The sequence below is a fragment of the Kryptolebias marmoratus genome, linkage group LG1 (assembly GCF_001649575.2).
Source record: "Kryptolebias marmoratus isolate JLee-2015 linkage group LG1, ASM164957v2, whole genome shotgun sequence".
In the NCBI taxonomy this organism is placed as follows: domain Eukaryota; kingdom Metazoa; phylum Chordata; class Actinopteri; order Cyprinodontiformes; family Rivulidae; genus Kryptolebias; species Kryptolebias marmoratus.
The window spans coordinates 19,126,908-19,145,441 of NC_051430.1; the positions used below are offsets into that span (position 1 = coordinate 19,126,908).

Here is an 18,534-nt window from a genome sequence, read left to right on the forward strand (position 1 = left end):
TCTCTTCCTTTTCTTTCCTTTTCACTAATATTATTTGAACTATGAATTTTACTAAACGTTCTTGCCAATATTTCAGCTTTGTCTTCATCACTTATTATAATTGTATCATCTATTTTTAGTATAGGATATTCAAATTCTCTTTTTATACCATTCATTCTTTTGATTACTTTCCAAATGTTCTCAATTTTTGTTTCTTTCCCTATCGAGTTACAAAATTTTTTCCAATATCCTCTTTTTGCATTTTTAATAGTTTTCCTTACTATTGCTTGTTTTCTTTTATACTCAATTAAATTCCTATAAATTGGATTATGTTTGAGTGCCTTAAATGCTTTATTTCTTAATTTAATTGCTTCTTTGCACTCATTTGTCCACCAAGGCACCATTTTCTTATCATTCTTACTTCCTGATTCCTTTATAGATTTAGCTGCTGCTTCTGTTATTATCTTACAAATGGTTAAATTTACTTCATTTATATCCATATTTATATCTACATTTTCTAAATTTAATTGACTCAAATATCTAAATTTAATCCAGTCTGCCTTATTAAAGTTCAACTTTTTCCCCTGCTTTATATTCCTATTACTTAAATTTAGCCCTACTCTTACTGTTATGGGATAATGATCGCTACCTATTGTAGTTTCTTTATTAATGCACCATTCACATACACCAGCTAAAATATTTGAAACAATTGTTAAATCAATAACTGATTCTGTCCCCGCTCTTATGTTAATTCTTGTTCCCCTTCCATCATTAATACACACTAGATTTTTCATTTCCATTAATTCTTCTATAACTTGTCCGTTTTTATCATTACTTTTACTCCACAATGTACTATTTGCATTAAAATCTCCACACCAAATTACCTTCCCTTCCAGATATTCAGTTAATTCCTCCATTGTATCAATCGTTAGTATTTTACATGGATTATAAAAATTTATTATTTTAAATTTACCTTCTTCTCCCCATATCTCAATTACTACATATTCTAGTTCTTTCCCTTTTCCTAATACCTGATATTGTATTCCTTTTTTAATAAATATTCCACATCCTCCTCCATTTCCCTCTGTTCGATCTCTTCTTACACTCTCATATCCTTTTATCACAAAATCTAATGATGTTTTTAACCATGTTTCCTGAACACAAATAATTTCCGGTTGTTCTTCAAGCTCATCAATGTAACCTTTAAATTCCTGTCCGTTAGCGATTAAACTTCTTGCATTCCATTGTAATATTAGCATGACCCGTTTTCACCTGGTGGTTCTGATCTCCCATCTTCCTCCAACTTTTTATTTATGTTTTCCCATGATCCCTCTTTAAAGCCCAAAAACTTTTCAGCTCCTCTCACTATTATTTTAATCTTCTCAGTTTTGTGTTTGGCTTGGTCAGTGCAGTTGATAACATAAGCTATGAATAATATCAGTTTTTCTACTGGTATTGTGACTTTATCTTCCATCTGAACTTTGTTTTGTTTTACATTTTGATTCCCTGTTTGTTCAATCTCTCTTTTTTCCTGTTCCTTCACATTTTTAACTGCTTCTGCATAACTTATGTTTTTATTCGTTTTAATCTGTACGATTTCTTTTGCTCTCTTCCTTACTTCACATCCTCCAAACGTGACTCTGTGATTTCCTCCACAGTTACAACATTTCTCTTGCACTTCTTCCTTACACTCTTCTATCTTATGCTCTTCTCCACATTTTGGACATCTCTGCTTCCCTTTACACACTGCTGCTATGTGTCCATACCTTTGGCATTTGAAGCACCGAAGTGGTGGAGGTACATATGGCCTGACCTGAAAATTGAGGTATCCTATTTTAATGTTTCTTGGTAACTCCTTATCTTCGAACTCAACCAGTATTGACAGACTTTCAACTCTTTCTCCATTCACTGTTTTTAACAATCTTTTCAAGCTGTACACTTTTGCCCCTGCAACACTTTTCTTAATTTTATCAAGATCTTCACCTAGAGGAATCCCATAAATCACTCCTCTAGTTTTTTTATTTTCTCCCATGATTTTTTTCTCAATCACTAATTTTTTACAAATGTCATCCACTCTTAAAGCCTTATTCTTTTGTTCTACATCTTTACATACTACTAAAAGACTTCCGTCTCTCAAAAGCTTTACCATTTCTACTTCTCCAATTTTCTTTTTAATTTCTCTTGATACCACAATGGGGCTGATTTTATTTTGATCTTCCTCGTTCTTAAGTTTTAATATTACTTTGAATTCCTCCCTCACCACTTTCCTCCTCACTATTCTTTCTTCTTCTGAACTACTATCCTCCAATTCCCGTTTATTACCTTGACTATCACCGATGCATTTTCCTTCACCCATTTTAATTCTTCCACGACCTCTTTCTTTTCCTTTTCCTACTGATGTCCACCCTTCACCATCCCCGTCCTTCTCATTTCCTACCTCCATTTCCATCCGAACCATTCACATACCAGTTTATGCCAAACCACCTTTTCCACCAAGTATATTCCTTATTACTTTCCCGCGTTGCTCCAAAACCCAACTCTCCGCGTCACCACCCTGCGACCGCTTCCTGGTAGAGAGCTCCAAAGCTGGCAGCGACAACAACACGTGCGGACCTTCAGTTGCAGTTGCGGAAATGCAGCGACTTAAAAATGGAAAAGCAACTAAATCCTAAAGACTCAAACAGTTTAATCAACAGTTTTCTTCAAGGTTAGATAGGGAGACAAATGCTTGATAAATCAGATCAGTGTCAACTAATCAGGGAGACAAGGAGGCCCAGCTTGTTGTTTTTTATTAATTTATCACAGAAGATGTGTTGAGCAGAAAAAAACAATAACCCCTGTCTCGGCATCTCTTAATTGGCTTCCTGTCTGTTTTCAAATTGATTTTAAAATATTAACATGATACTGCCTTACCATATTTATCATTTCCTCTTAACTTTTACACTGCAGGAAGAGCACTCCAGTTTCTCACTGAGGATCCAAGATCTGGATTAAAGTCTAAAGGTGATCAGGCTTTTGCAGTGGCTGCTGTAAATGGTTTACATTTCAATATATTCTGTTTACTATTGAGACAGACTATTAAATCATTGCTCAAGACCCATCGTTTTACTGTGGCTTTTGATTTAAACAAAGCACAAGATTTTAATAGATCTTATCTACTTTTAAAGTTTTTTTTGTTCTTGCTTTTATTACATTTTTATATTTTATTTTGTCGTACTGTTATCTGGTTTCAATGTAAAGCACTTTGGTCACAGTTGTTTTAAATGAGCTGTAATAAATAAGGCTGACGTTAACATATGATTAACTTCTCATATTCTCCAGTAACCATTTAGTAACTTTAAGGTTTCTTTATCAAAGTTGCTGCAATCATAATTTATATAAAACAAACTTCATGTCGCCTGATTTAAAGGAAGATGAGCAGGAGTTCATTTATCAGCCTCGTGTTGTGTTAAAATAAAGTCATCTCGGGGTTAATGATGGTTAATGTGGAAAACATTAGATTATTTTATGATGGAGAAGCCTCAAACAGCCAATCAGAGCGCTGACCACGCCCCCTGCTGACCTCTGAGGGAAGTGTTTGACGTGGCATGAAGCCCGGAAGTGACACATTTCCTCCTCCTCCTCCTCGTCATCATCATCCTCACTCATCTGCAGGTACCGGTTCGAGTCCGGCAGACGGTCCGGCTGCAGACAGAACAGCAACAATGTGGCTGGTCGTGTTGGTCGGCTTGTTCCAGTTCGGTTCGGCCTACGATGCGGACCCGAAGAAGCTGGAGGGGCTGGCGAAGGCGAAGGTGCAGGTACGTGGATCTGTTCTTCATCATTATCATCATCATCGTGATGAATTCGTCACAGGACGATTTTTATACCACGAGACGAGACGGGACTTCTGATCAGATTCGGCGAATCTGGTCGTGAATGGATGCGCGTTCGTTCCGCGCATGCGTGAATGATACGTCTGCCGTAAACCCCGAAGGTGGTGGGGGATGCATCTCCACAAATAAGTTTCATCCGTGAAACTGTGACTTCCTGGAGTACAGACAAGAGGCGATGTTCCTGTCTGTTAGCAAAATATCTCACCGACCCAGCGGACAGCTTTTTTTTTTAAACAAAACTCAGAAAGTAAACATTGTATGCACATCTACAAGCGACTTAACTTTTGGAGTCAACTCCATGCAAGATGGCCGCCAGAGCCAACACATAACTGGAAGTAGCTCAGTCAGTATTACAGATACTGAGCTAAATGTGGCGTGGTAGTAGCTGAGAGTCATTCTCGACACAGTCTTTAAGGGCTATCATCCACAGTAAGACTGAATAATGTCATTTACGAGGTTTGACAATTACATTATATTCTAATCTTTTAATTATAGTTAGTGTGGTAGGAGGGTGTGGGGTCCTCAGGCTGTAAATTATACTCCTGCACTGTGAGAGACCAAACATTTTTACCCCAGGGTGTCACTCCATGATCAACTAAAGCATCTCTGACAAAAGGCATTATCTGACGCTGCTGTTGCCATTAGACACACCTTGTACCTGTGGCTCAGATATCCGGAATAAAAGGTCTGACTTTCCTCCCAAAGGGCTCAACAGAATCTGCGCTTTGTTCAAAAGGTGTAAGTGACACCAGAGCCTGGCTGAGAGGTTTTACTGAAGAATGTTATTTACCCAGACTGTTGCAAAGGAAGAAACCAGAGCTCCTTAGTGACGCTGATCATTATGTAGTCATTTAGTCATTTCTTCTGATATTGTCTCTTTGCAGTCGTGTGGTGGATGACAGCTGAACAGACTCAGAGAGGTAAGTCACCCCGTTATGTAATCATCCAAGATAAAATAGAAGAAAAAAAAAACGAGATCCAGTGTCAAAGTCAGACTCACTCTCTAAGAATTGTATTATATTTTGAATCCGGGGTTTCACGTGTTGTACAGTAAATGTTGCTGAAAGCTGCTCAAACTGTTAATCCTGGTCTGTCTGCAGGTCAAAGCCTTCGTGGTCCAGGATATCCCTCTTTAGTATCCTTTGATTTGAGTCTGACATTTACTTCTTACTGTTTTTGCTCCTTTAATATTTAATATTCCTTGACCATCACGACTCCAGCCATAACCTGGTGATGAAGCACATTCCTGGGGCTGACCCTGAGCTTGTCCTCCTGAATCATTACTATGAAGAACTAGATGTAAGTGCGGCGCTGGACGATATTGGTTTTGTCTGCATTTGTGTGAAATTGGTAATTTTTAATAAAAGAGAAATTTTAAGTTAATTTTAAGTTAATTTGAAGGCAGTAACTATTAAATGACTACACTGACATGAAATGTTTCACAGCAAAATTAACTGGATGGTGACTAAAGCTTTGGAGAGTCTTAAGATTACACAAATATATGAAAAAATACATGTGCAGATAAGTTATTATAGTTAATGCCTCATTTTTTACTCGTCTGTGTTCACTTTAATAAAACGTCCAGCTCTGATGAGAACATAAATGTGCTGCGATGTGACGGAGCAGTAAGCGTAACCACCACGCTCTCTTCCTTCACAGCGGATCGCTCTGTCCGACATGACCCGCTCTGAAATTAACGAGCTGCTGGGGAAGCTGGGTTTCTACAAGAAAGCTCAACCAGACGACGAGGTCCCGGAGGAGTTCCGCTTCGCGCCGGCCAAAGACAGCCCGTTCAGAGACGAGCCGGCTTTCAAACCCTCCCCTTCCCCTGCAGACACCGAGAACACGTCCCCCGAGCCCGAGGTGGAAGCCCAGCACACTGACCTATAACCTTCAAGGATGGATAACAATAAACTCTGATCATGTTTGTGTTTCTGTGGAAATAGGGGGGATATCTTGGTCATCTTCAAAGTTTGTTCATGATGTGAACTTCTTCATCCTACTGCCTTCTTTTTTTGTCACAACCGGCCATTTTTAGAGGGTTTTTCTACTACAGAGGCCATCTTATTTAGTTCATGTTCCTTCAGGCGTAAGCTGTCCTCGATATCTTCACCATCTCTGAGTTCTTTGTGTGTCTGATTGCTCCTGACCTGCTGTGAAACTGAATGAAGCCTCAGGCTAAAACTCTCCTGACTGGCCTGAGGCTGATGCTGCTCGTTCTGCAGGTTTGGGCAGAAGCGCACACGGAAACTCAAGTGGAAAGATTTTCAAATAAATTTTTTAGAAATCCTTAATGCCTGCTGTGTTCAATGTCTCAAGATTGTAAACAGATGATTTAAACTAATAATCCTCAAACACATTAATTTCTCAAACTGGTTTAATTCATATTTAGCTACGGTGCACAGAAAACATGAAACGACGTGTTGCAGCTCTTGTATACACACACACAAACACACTCACTGCTTTGTGGAGGGTTTTGTTTTTCAGTTGCAAGCAGTTTGAGTAACTCCGAAACAATTTCAAGTCCACCAAAAAGGGAGAAAAAAATAGTTCTCAGAAACAAGTTTCTTTAAAATAACTCAAAATCTCAAAAGGAACCATTTTATAAGTGAAATATATATATTTTTCTTGGTTTCATGTTAAATTTACAGTTTCTGTTATTAATCTTGCCCAAACTAAAAGCTGCTCAACTTACTAAAAAAGCCTGAAACACCAGCAAAAAACTAAAAAAACCAAACAAACTCAAGCATAAATAAGAGGCCCTCAGCGTGTCGGTGTCTGGCAGCGAGCACCAACGACAGGAGAGTCTATTAATCTGCTGCAGATACATCGTATTTTAGACATTTTTCCCAAACCATTTAACCAGCTAACATCAAATAAAGACTCACTCCCTCTTCATTTAACTGAATTGTTTTAGTTTTTAAAATGACAGTAAAATGTTCTCAGTAGCTTAGTAAGGTTAGATTATTAAGCACCTGACTACAGTGACAGTGTAAAATCTACTTAAATAATATCCCTGTGCTCCTGTACCTAAAATCAGTATGCTTATTGATTGGATAAACATAAAAAAGCAATAACTTAATTAGAATATTTCAAGGAACTAGAGTTTGGTTTAAAATAGGGGGAAAAATACCAGAATAAAATGTAAATCATGTGTTTGAGTAAATGTTTCTCTTTCAGTGGAATTACCAACAGAAGTGCCAACAATTTTGAAAGACTCCGAAGAAAAACAAAGAAAAAAAAAATCAGTATAAATACTTTAAAATGGGAAATATAAATATATTTCTCTCTCTTTTGGGGTGTGTGTAGGTAAATGACAACGACTGTATGTTTAGCTCAGTATAAAGCAAAGTTTGAGAACAAACAGAAAGGTTAAAAACCTTTAAAAAGGTTTTTTTTAAATGTGGGTGTCCTCTCTTGCTGTGAAAGAGGTAGACTTTGTGTCGGAAAAGGTTAAGTCCAGAAGAAACAATAAAAACACTGCCAACATATATACCCAGTACAATAACACACACACACACACACACACAGTCCCCAACTTGTCCATCAGAGATGTGCAACTCTGGTGTTGTTTGAGGGAGGGGGAGGGCAGCTGAAGAGGAGGAAGAGGAGGGCAATGCCACGTCCAGTCTGAACGACCGCCGTCCACAGGTCAGAGGTCACAGGAGCGGCCCATGGACATCTCGTATCTACGCAGGTGGTTAACCAGAGACTGAACGTAGGTGAAAACACATTTGGAGTCTGGCTTGTTGCCCATGATCATCATGTCCTCCACTTCCAGCAGAGGCATGCAGTTGGCGTGGCTCCTGGAGGAGAAGGCAAACAGAACGGGGTGAACGAGAAAAAAAAAGAAGATACTTTAAGATTTACAAACCATCAGATTCATTCTTCTTAAAGTATGTTTCTGGTGATAACTAACAAAAACCTAAATACAATACTGTGCAGAAATCTTGAGTCAGGCCTTGTTTCCTTCAAGGAACCAGACTTTTTTGTAATTTTTTAAAGTGGTCATAATCAATAGCTTTTCAGGCTTTCTGAAGGGTGTTTAATTTTTCTTTGGAGTTCAAATTATTTGTTTATTTTCAGCCCAGTTCCTGACCATTTTCAGAGGAACAAGCCTGTTAAGCCAATGAACTTTGACCTATGTATCATTCAGGCATTAAAAAAGCTCCTAAACACAAGGAATAAACCAGAGTCGCGTCGACACCTAACAGAAAACTTAGCAAAAAACTAACTTCAAAACAGAACTTTAGGGGCTTTGTTACCAGCAACTTGGAACAACGACAGGACTGAACACAAAAGTCCAAAATAAAAACTTTGAAAGATCCTCAGAAAGACTGAAAAAATATTGATCAGGATCATATTAAAACATTAAAAGAACCCCTGGCTTTTCGGAAGCAAAATATAAGGAATAAAGGAGGTTTCAAACACTCACAGTATTGTAGTTTAGAAAAAAAAAAGCTGATGCAAAACATTCCTCATCTTGGCTCTTCTTAAGTTTATTTATGACTGTATAAAACCTTTTAAAAGGTCTGTATAAATAAACTTCAGTAAGTGCTGTTTAACTCTGAGCTGTGCAGTTAGTGCCCAGAGGAGGGCATCATCCCCACGCACTGTAAACCCTACATCTACAGGCGGAAACCTCTTGTGAGAAAGGAAAATAAAAAATAATGTCAACAGCATGAAAAATGTTTGGTCATTTATGGAGCTTAAGAGAATGGTTATTCTGTACTTTAAGCACCTTTAAAAGGCTTTACAAGCTAAGAGCATAAACAGCTGTAATCTCACACTTCATCAGAGGACTGTGGACAACAAAGCAGCTCCCTTCTTCTGCTTCGTTTCTAAACTCCTCTGTTTGAAACACTGTTATCCAGGAGCTCCTTTTAAAGTGCTGAGCAGCAGATAGACACTATGTTTGGTGCTCTGGACCTCAGAAGCTTCAGATTAACAAGAAAAATCAAATGTCCAAAAGTGGCCACTGAAGGAGTTATCTGAACTGCAAGTCTGATTTGTCTTCTTCATTCCCCGTAATTCTGTCAGAACCAAAGTGAGGTTCCCTCAGAAACCTTGTTCCCCCCGTCTCACCATGGATATAATATTAGGTGGGGCGCGACTCTAGGAGGAGTTTTTGGTTTTAACCAGGCCCTTCGTCACCAGACCCCTGTAGAACTCCTGCAGGTACGTGTACACACACTTCCAATCCGGCTCGCGCAGCTTCACCATGTCGTCCACATCCAGCAGCTGGGGACAGTCCACTAGTTTCCTGTGCCCACGCCCGAAGGGGAGAGGAACAAAGGGAAGATCCACAAACAGAGAAAGACAGAAGAGATGACAGGAAAGAGAGGACAGAACAATGGAGGGAACATAATAGAAGTGTGAGGAGAAAAAAAAAAGAGCAAGCAGGGAAAAGAAAAGCATGAACATTTGTGAGCAGCCAACAACAACAAAAACATCCAGTGAGAGAAGACAGAGACAAAAAAAGAGCAAAAAATAAATAAACATTACATTCAGTGTTCATAAATATATCCATGAGCTGACATGCTTCATGAACATCACAATACACACAATCTGTGGCGAACACACACGGGACAAAAGAAAACGTCAAATGAGCATCAGGTGATGCTGATTCAACCTTTTTGTTTGTTGTTGTTTTTTGTCTTCCTTTTTTTGGGTGAATAAACTTTTGATCACAAGACTTTTAAAAAGACACATTGTGAGTAAAAAAACAACAACAATTCCACAATTAATAAAAAGACATAAAACTAAAATCCTGGGGTGACTCTACGGACACTTGTGCACAGAATGATGTGTGTTTGGGTGTGGTGGGAGGATCTACAGTGCCTGAGGAAGAAAAGTGACGATGCAACATAAAAAGTGGACAGACTGGACGCTGTGGTTTGGTGACAGGACCTCACTACGGTATCGCCACCAGTTAGGACACGGTCCTAATCGGAGCGAGTGAAAGCAAACACCAATAAAAATAATGTTGTGATGCACGGAAAAATGAGAAGATATGAAAGGAGAAAGATGCGGCTTAAACTGTTTTTTTTTGCTCACGTTTCTTTGGCTGAGAGCTGACAGGAGGTGTTGGAACGGTTGTTTACATCAGAGGATGAACAGAGAGGACATTTAAAGAGTTATTGTGGTAAAAATAAAAAAGGGTGGGGTTCACTCACCCATAATGGGTGTTTGATCTACCTGGGAGACACTGAGAAAGTTAACACTGAGGCATCTGTTGGAGACTTTAGTAGATATTGGCAGAGAGCAACACTGAGTTGCTTCTACAGAACAGGAGCAGAATAGAAAAACATCAAGAAATATGTTTCAACCAGGGCCTGTGTGTCCGATTTTATTAGAGTTGCAGTTTTTTGTGTGTGACAGCGGCTTCTTTATCTTTATCTTGTTCAGGGGTGCCCAATCCTGGTCCTGAAGGGCCGCTATCCTGCATGTTTCAGGTGTTTCTCTGCTTTGACACCTGATCTGAATGACTGAGTGAAGAGCAGGGAAACAACTAAATCATGCGGGATAGAGGCCCTCCAGGACCAGGATTGAACACCACTCATCTCGTTTCTCTTTACGTTCTTCACATCGTCTCGACCAGGATGACCACATCCAGCTCTAGGAGCTGCTGATGAGGATCCTCCATCAGTTGGTGTACTCACTCTGCAGCGCTGAAGGCCACCTCAAAGTTTTGCCTGCGGTTGCTGGGGCTCAGGGATTCGTAGTCAAAGGCGTCGGGGAAGAAACTGTGCACCAGGGCACAAAACGCCATGCCATTGCTCCAGCTGGAGGAGAAGTTCTGAATGTCCACGTGCTAGGATAAGGAGGCAGGAAGTGACAGATAAAAGAACGTTACCAAAGCAGGAAAGCTTTATCTCAGGCCTGGTTCAGCTGCAGCTTTATTGGTTTGTCTTGAAGATGAGTAAAGGATTGCTGTGGCCCAAGCGCTCACCTCATATGAGCGCGTCTTGGCACGGCACCAGTCGAGCAGCATCTGTTTGATGGAGTTTGCATTGGGTACACCAAAGCTGGTTGAGCGCTGCACCTTGTTTACTTTGGCCACAGCCTGATTCCCAGGGCTAAAAAGAAATGTCGGTTTTGTTTTAATATTTACGTGCTTTGACCTGCACCTTTTCTTTTTTTGGTCGCACAATGCTGCTTTGTTTATCCTTACCCGCCTCCCTCCTTTTCCAACCGCTCTATCATGGCTTTGCGAGCCTGCATGGCGGACGTCTTTGGCAACGTCTGAGCCCTCATCAGCTCCTTGCGTCTCTCTGCCTGCCGCCGCTCCACGGCGGACAGCCCGCTGCTGCCGCTTCGAGACGACGTGTCATCCTCTCGATCGAACACACTGAGTCAGGGACAGGTGCATCAAATTCATTTGTGAGAGTTAAAACATGAGAAACTTTGAGTTGATATCGTCTTGGTGCTCCATGACCCACCTGCCCACTTTTTTGCTTGTGTTAGAGGACGAGGAAGAGGTGAAGCTGTATGATTTTGACTGGACTGTTCCTCCTAAAAACAAATCAATTATTCTTCATTATTACTGCATGCAGCAGTAATGGCATTCCAGCAGGCAAATTAAAGACTCACTGTCTGTTTTCTGCACATAACTGGTCTCTACAACAGTGCTGCAGGTTGATTTGCTCCCATCATCTAAAAAACACACAAGCATATGTAAAATTAGTTATTTGCAACAGACAGGGAGTATTTATTCATCCTTTACTGTTAATTTTAAGCTTTTTGTGTTTTGTAACAGTTTTTTTCTACTTATGAAATGCTTTTATGTTTTATATTTATTAAAAACAAATTAAATTGTGGTTGCTTGAGTACTTCATTACCCTTCCCTTAAATGTGTATTAAGGATAAGAAAGAAACTACCAGACTGTGCAAAACGGTTTGTCTTGGTGACTTGGCTCAGGGTCGAACCATCTGCCGACTTTTCCACCTTCCTGATCACCACCTCTCCAGCTCCGGGTCCCGCTCGACCTTTCTGCGTTCGCTCCTCTCTCTGCTGCCGCAGCTCCTGCATCCGAGTCTCGCGCTCCTTTTCTCTCTGGTCTGAGGTTGGAAGACAGGGTAGGACAGATGATGTCAGTGGAAAAAGTGTAGGAGGAGGAGGACAAGAGTTCCTAAACAAGCTGACAGCACCTCATCTGACTCCTGCAAAGATGGATTAAAGCAGGGCTTCCAGATCAGAGAGCAAAACATTTCACGAGTCTTTCCACAGTGCTGGTAAATTTCTCCGAGCACACGAACACGCTCGCATGGGAGGTTTAGCAGCCGTGCACAAGCTGTCAAATAACATGTCCTGCACAAACATCACAGATCAAAGAGAGCAAAAGCACTGCAGAAGATTGAGCCAAATTTAGCAAATATGGATACCTGTGCTGGTGCCGTCAGCTTTTACCTAAATTGGTATTAAAGTATTCTGTTGAGTGTTATTCTGAGACACTTTTAGTGTAATATTTAGCCTAATTTTACACCACTTAGGAGCAGTCTATAAGCTCTGTGTCACTAAATGGAGATATTTACAGATTTTCTACAGCACAAACAGAGTGAACAAAAGAGTTTCAGAATCAAACTGAGTGTCAAAAACCACAATCTCAATCTATTAAGTGCCTTTTAAATCCAAACGACAAACAACAGAGTGAGTACAGACTGTTTATAGACCATGTAGCAGAACCTTAACAAACAGGATTCATGCAAACTAATTAATCCACTACAACCAGAGAATCAAAGCTGCAGCAGTCTAACAATAAAAGTTTGACAAACTCAGGCAAAAAATGATCAGTACACACTGCAGACCACCTGCCCTACCCATTTCCTCTTGAGTACATCCCATCATGGTCTCTGATGGCAGAAGGGATAAAATGCAGTTTTTGAATGTGTAAAGAAACAAAAGATTGAAGCTGAAAAAAAGTGAGTTTTTTTTGCAAAGTAACTGTATATAACCTTTGGTTATTTAAAGTAAAACATGGAACAAATAAAAGACGGGTTTCAGCACACTGTTACCTCTCTTTTTCTTGCGCAGATCTCTCATGGCTGCACGGATCAACCTCCTCTCCTCAAAATCTTTTGACTCATCAAGCTGAAAAAACAAGTTAAAAAAGAAGCAAGAAAACCATTAAAAGATATGTATATATGCAAAAAGCCAAAACAGCAAAGAGTTCTAAAACATCTTACCTGCCACACAAAGCAGAAACTTTCCCAACACATACACCCTTTATCTTAACTCAAGTTGTTTTTAAATTTAAATCAAAGCTTAAATATAGATGTAAAGTACCATTTTATCAAGGAGCTCTTCATCCTCAATCAAAGCGAGCTTTTCGGCGGTCAGTTTTCCGCAGCACTCAGCAGGTTTGCTCTGAGTGCTGGAGCCGTTGGGGATGGCCGACACTTGATGTGCCACCTGCACCGACTGTCCAGCTGAAAACATCGGCTCGGAGGCAACAACGGGCCCACTCTCCATCTGCGTAAAATACATAAACAGGAGCAAACAAACACAAATAAAAGACACATTAGAGTTCTAAGGTACATACTTTAAATTTAAGATTTAAAAATCTTTAACGCTGGCTGACATTTTCTACATGATGAGCACATGAGGATCTAAACACATTGCAGCCAGAATAAGCCTGAAGTTTCCACCCTTCAAGTGTTTTTCTGCCCTCTTAACCTATCCTAACTATTATGCAGCTTTGCCAGAGAGAGTGGCAGAGCACATGAGAGTGAGAGAAACTCTGCCATGGTGCTGTTTGATTAGCTCAGAGGGTGACTGAGTGTCTTGATAATATCAGGCTCCTGCCAAACAACAGTTTATGTGACACTATCAATGTTGGACGGGAACGATGTTTTAGTAGGCTCAGAGTAAACGTCATGATTCCTGGCATGTACACCAGATGAGGACAGAGAGTGGGAGCAGAGCAAAAAGGTAAAGAAGTAGAGTATCATAAGAACAAATATAATATAGGTAATAATAAAAAAAGTAATATTTAATGACATTTTTAAAATGGCATTTGTATTGTTTAAGATTGCCATAATGGACTATTTATTTATGGATATTTTGAAAAGGTTGTTATTCAAACAGCATGAATTCCAAAACTAATTTCCCCAAACAGACAATTTATATTCTATCAGATCCTAAACTTTCATATGGCACTGATTGCTTGTGACAGAGTACAGGCTGTAACTTTGGCTTCAATGCTTTGGTTGCAACTAAGTCCATGTTCAGATATAGCTCAACCAGCTGGCCTCGTCTCTACCCACAGCTACACCCCCCCTCCTCTGGGGACCCCAGACCAGATCTCACCAGGGAGCACCAGTACCCACCACGGCTACAGAGCTGTGCTATCGAAGGTGTACCCCAGTCTTAAGGCTTGTCTGGAGTTTTGACCCCGTGGGACAGGCTGCACTGAGACGCCCTTGACCGATGAAGAATGTTTTGGGAAACAACAAAGCCAAACAAGGGCTCTGAATGGGCCAATGAAGGAGTGTTTGAGGGATTAGAAACTCCCAGATAACCCAAGTAATCAAATCACTGAGCTTCAAAGTCCCCTCAAGAGGCAACGTGCGATGATAAAGCACTTTGTTTTCTGTGGCAGCAGGTCAGCAATCCTCTTACCTGTTTTACTTTGACCTATAATGCAGTTTCTATACATGCAATTCTGAATAACAGATATGGAGAAAATCACTCTTACTGAACAAACATGGTCAGATAAGGTCAGACCTCTTTATCACAACTAAGAGAAATCAGTCAAATAGCTGACATGCAGAGACTGCTGTTTTTGCAGAATAAAAACAAAACAAACAAACAAAAAAAGATAAAATCAACAAGATGCAAATGGTCAAAAACCCTAAAAAATGCAAATTAACAAAAAATTTGTTGTGGGATTTCAAGCAGAGGGTGACAAAACAAGCTTGGAGATAAGAACCACAGGATTCATCACTAGACCACAGACTGAATCAGTTTCAGCTATTTAGGAGATAGATATTCGATCCAATTCCAGCCCCCCAAAACAACTAAACTGTTCTTATTTGGTTTGATTTTTGGGATGACTGATTGGGGACACCACCACAATGACTAAAATGCCTAGAGCTCCTGGGTGGGCATTTATATTCTTGACATTTCCTTGATACTTTCCCCCACAACTTATTTTTACAGAAACCCGAGATAACATATCTTTGGCAAACCACATATTCTGTCCTCCAAGTTGAAATCCAGCTTCTCAATGGGACACAGAGATGTGATTACGAGCCAGGATAAACTGAAAGGCACGAGGCATCAGAGGACTGGAATACCGCATAAAATCCTCTACATAAACACTATCTGTCAAATCTGACTGACAGCTGAGGCCATTAAATGTTCTTCATTTGAAGTGTGAACATAATGAACGATTAAAACCAGATAAACCCTAAGGGAGGTGACTGAGTCAACAAGTACACAATCACAACAAAGACAGCACCACTCGTATGGCACGTAAAAGTCAAGGCTGGCTGATCCACAGGAACACTGGAACAAAAGACATTTTCATTGTTCAAGTGGTTTATCTGATTTAAATGGGTCATGATAAGAAAGATTTACACAAAGGGGTACCGTGCTGCTGTTTGAAGAACTGTTTGTCATCTGAGACGGAGCTGAAAGAGAGCGATGGGTTGCAAAGCTCGGCGGGTGAGAGATCAGTGAAGGCTCCGACTTCTGAGGTGACCACATCTCAGAGGACAGAGCTGAGGCTTGGAGGATTGGTATATTGTCCTCGGGTATGTTTGTTTGATCATGCAGCGTCAAACTGGGTGCTGGTTCCTGGGGTGTGCATGATGGAGCATCTTGAAGACTGCAGGCTGAACTATCATGTGAAGCTTCAGGTGTAGTTTCTCCATGTGAGATCATTGAAGCATCATTGGGTGAAGTTTTGGTTTCATTCAGATGTGAACAGCTTTCTCTGCTGCCGAGTTCATGTAGTTTGGGATCAGGTACTCCCATCACCTGGCACATGGCCTCCACTTGCCTCTTTAGTTTCATGTTTTCTTCCTGCAGCCTGCTGATAGCCTCAGCCAGAGGAGCCACCTGAGCTGCTGCCTCCTCCAGACAAGCGTCCACTCTCTTCCCAAAGGCCTGCAGGTCGCTGTGGATCTCCCTCACAGCACATCGCAAGATTAAATCGAACTTTTTCTCATTGAACTCCTCTTCATCTTCAGTTTCCTTCTGGATAAGCAGATCACCGATCACCTCTTCCAGGCCAGATTCTGCACAAGTACTATCTGGAGAGCCCAAAGCCTCAGTGGGCTGTGAGGCTGGGAGGAAGTCAAGGTTCACCCCAGGCATATTTACATAAGTACTTATATTCTTTTAGCTTAAATCGGAGGTTTCAGGTGTAAAAGAAAAGAATCACTATGTTATGGACTCTCTTACAGCAGTAGAACCTAGTTGCTCTGTCTATTTCTGACAGTGAGAAACAATGCATCTGCTTTATACCCTCAGCATATCAACCCTCTTCACAGGCAGAGAGCTGAAAGCCAATCGGTATGCAGGGACGCACTGTTTTTCAGGCAGCCCCCACCCACTTATTCTCTACGTGCAGTGGACATGTACATTTATCCCCTGTGCTCCCATTATTCCACTGAGCCAGTCACACTCTGGGAGGAAGAGAGGGGGGCATCGAATCACAAAAACCCACCCCTCCCACTTCAACTTTCCTCTTATTTAGGCCACGTCCTTCACACTTCAGCTAGAAGGCAACACGGGTCTAGAAGTTGCTCCAAACCTTTCTCTCAGCACCTCACTTCTATTAAAAACGGTTTTATAAAAAGCAGGTGAGTCCAGACTGATCAGTTCAGTTTTTTTTTGTGAAACAGTGACTGAAAGTAGACCTCCACCGGCGAGATCAGACCATGAAGGGCAAAATATTTAGTGCCATGACAGATTGGGCTGAGTGCCCGGTGGTGATGAGCCGGGGTTAAGTTCTGAGCAAGGATCTTGGAAAGGACATCAGAGCTTTTACAAACTCTTGTTTTAAACTTATTGGCAATTTGGCAAACGTCCAACTGCTGCTCATATGGAAAGTTCAAGAGCTGCAGTGTTAAATTAGGAGCGCTGACAGAAGTCTGTGTATGCACATAATCCTGTTTCACGTTCAAGTACTCCTTTAAACAGCATACTACATTTATAATCATGGTGCTCCTCGTACAGAGAAAGCAAATGGCACTGATAAATCTTTGATTCATGTATAAATGAATAACGCATTGAAAGTGCAAACAGAGGACTAGACTGTGTTTTAGAAGCTGGCTAATATAACTAATATTTATATTCCTCTGAAATACATTTACACAATGCATCAATCATTTAAAAATCAACATAACTAAGGCTCAGTGGAGAAGAATATTTCAAAGGGCACCAGTTGTCTCTGACCTTTACAGGTTGGGAAAATAGTTCCCTGGAAAATATAGTCCCAAAGGAAAGTGCATAAAGTGGAAGCAGGGAAACTGGGTCATTCCCAAAGGAGGACATTGGTCTAATCTTACCCTGCAAAAAACACAGGGAAATTTACCAATGAAGTAAACAGAAATAAGAAGACAAAGATGTTGTACAGGCAATTTTCTACATGAATGCAAGCTGTGTCAGTGAGATATGACAAATTAAAATGATTCTAAAATGCATAATCCAGGGCCAGTCTCATACCCCCTCTCTGAAATATCAGTCAGAACAACAAGCAGGCACAGCAGATATTACATTTTCTCTGTGATACATGTTAACTGATTACATAACTAAGCTTGTGTCGTGTATCAGCAGCACGTAAACATGGAGGTCTTTGTCCATCTGTGGGACAGAGAGACAATCTGTCACAAACTGTGGTTAGAGTTGTGTGTCCCGGTTCATGCAGCAGCCGGAACGACCCGGAGCTTGGAAGTAATCTCTGGAACGCCAGTAAAGACTGAAAGGGCTGTCATGATTCTGGTTTTAAAAAAGTTACTGTAAATGTTATCTATGTTTGTATTCAGGGCAGTGATCAGAATGGACCGATGCAGCTGTGATCGCAATAAGTAGCTGATGTTATGTTACCTGTTTGAAATTAAAATAACTAGAGATAATAAATAGATAATAAATAGACTCATCTCTGTCATCGATTCAATTTTACCTTTATTTTAAATAACAAGAACCTTCTTTGTTGTTTTTGTTAACTTTGATTTAAAAGGCAATCCACTGCAACCATCAGCATCAACATGTTTAACTGGAATAATAATAAAAGAAAAAAAAAAACATTAAGTAAGTTCATTGTGAAAGATGTGAGCGATGACGTTAGACCACCAAGGAGAAGCCCGGACCACCCAAACGGATCAGAGTTTCTGACAGGAACTGTGCTGGTTGATAAACAATCAACACCACCAAACAGGAAGAGTTTGGTTCCACACTCGTGTTACTCTGCTTATGATATCTGCACAGCCGCTGAAATAAAATAAACATTTTCAGCATTGTCAAAAGGCTACACCTCTCCCTCTCCCTGAACATTAACCTTCACTAAACTGGGGAAAGTCAGAAAATGGGTAATACCTGGATTTATGGGACCAAGCTGCCTTGTTTAAACCCTTAATGTTGATGCTAACCACCATGTTGCTGCTGATTTTATAATCTCATTAGTTGCGTCATTCAGTCATTTGTTTGATAGAACAAGAAAATCTAGCAGAT

The 18,534-nt window shown here is 40.5% G+C and overlaps 2 protein-coding genes across 8 annotated transcripts in view; one reads left to right on the plus strand and one right to left on the minus strand.

The window, feature by feature from the left end:
- Nucleotides 1-2,598: 2,598 nt before the first annotated feature.
- On the plus strand, nucleotides 2,599-6,148 carry selenom (selenoprotein M). Its single transcript, XM_017413689.3, has 7 exons — nucleotides 2,599-2,686; nucleotides 2,929-2,982; nucleotides 3,634-3,779; nucleotides 4,739-4,774; nucleotides 4,955-4,989; nucleotides 5,075-5,153; nucleotides 5,514-6,148. Exons 1-7 carry the CDS (start codon nucleotides 2,629-2,631, stop codon nucleotides 5,742-5,744), a joined length of 639 nt encoding a protein of 212 aa, XP_017269178.1. The 5' UTR covers nucleotides 2,599-2,628; the 3' UTR covers nucleotides 5,745-6,148.
- Nucleotides 6,149-6,213: 65 nt separating this feature from the next.
- Nucleotides 6,214-18,534, minus strand: part of smtnb (smoothelin b) — a 46,074-nt gene continuing 33,753 nt past the window's right edge. For 4 of the 7 annotated variants that reach the window (XM_017413915.3, XM_037976994.1, XM_037976998.1 and 1 more), the window contains 10 exons: nucleotides 13,141-13,326; nucleotides 12,870-12,945; nucleotides 12,675-12,707; nucleotides 11,736-11,915; nucleotides 11,448-11,510; nucleotides 11,297-11,369; nucleotides 11,029-11,205; nucleotides 10,807-10,933; nucleotides 10,517-10,668; nucleotides 6,214-7,660 (listed from right to left, as the gene is read on the minus strand). In XM_017413915.3, coding sequence (XP_017269404.1) covers nucleotides 7,507-7,660; nucleotides 10,517-10,668; nucleotides 10,807-10,933; nucleotides 11,029-11,205; nucleotides 11,297-11,369; nucleotides 11,448-11,510; nucleotides 11,736-11,915; nucleotides 12,675-12,707; nucleotides 12,870-12,945; nucleotides 13,141-13,326 — 1,221 coding nt within the window. In that variant the 3' untranslated portion in view covers nucleotides 6,214-7,506. Of the gene's footprint in view, nucleotides 7,661-8,939; nucleotides 9,118-10,516; nucleotides 10,669-10,806; nucleotides 10,934-11,028; nucleotides 11,206-11,296; nucleotides 11,370-11,447; nucleotides 11,511-11,735; nucleotides 11,916-12,674; nucleotides 12,708-12,869; nucleotides 12,946-13,140; nucleotides 13,327-18,534 lie in introns of all 7 variants that reach the window. The other 3 variants (XM_017413917.3, XM_025005427.2, XM_017413918.3) reach the window with 3 other exon arrangements.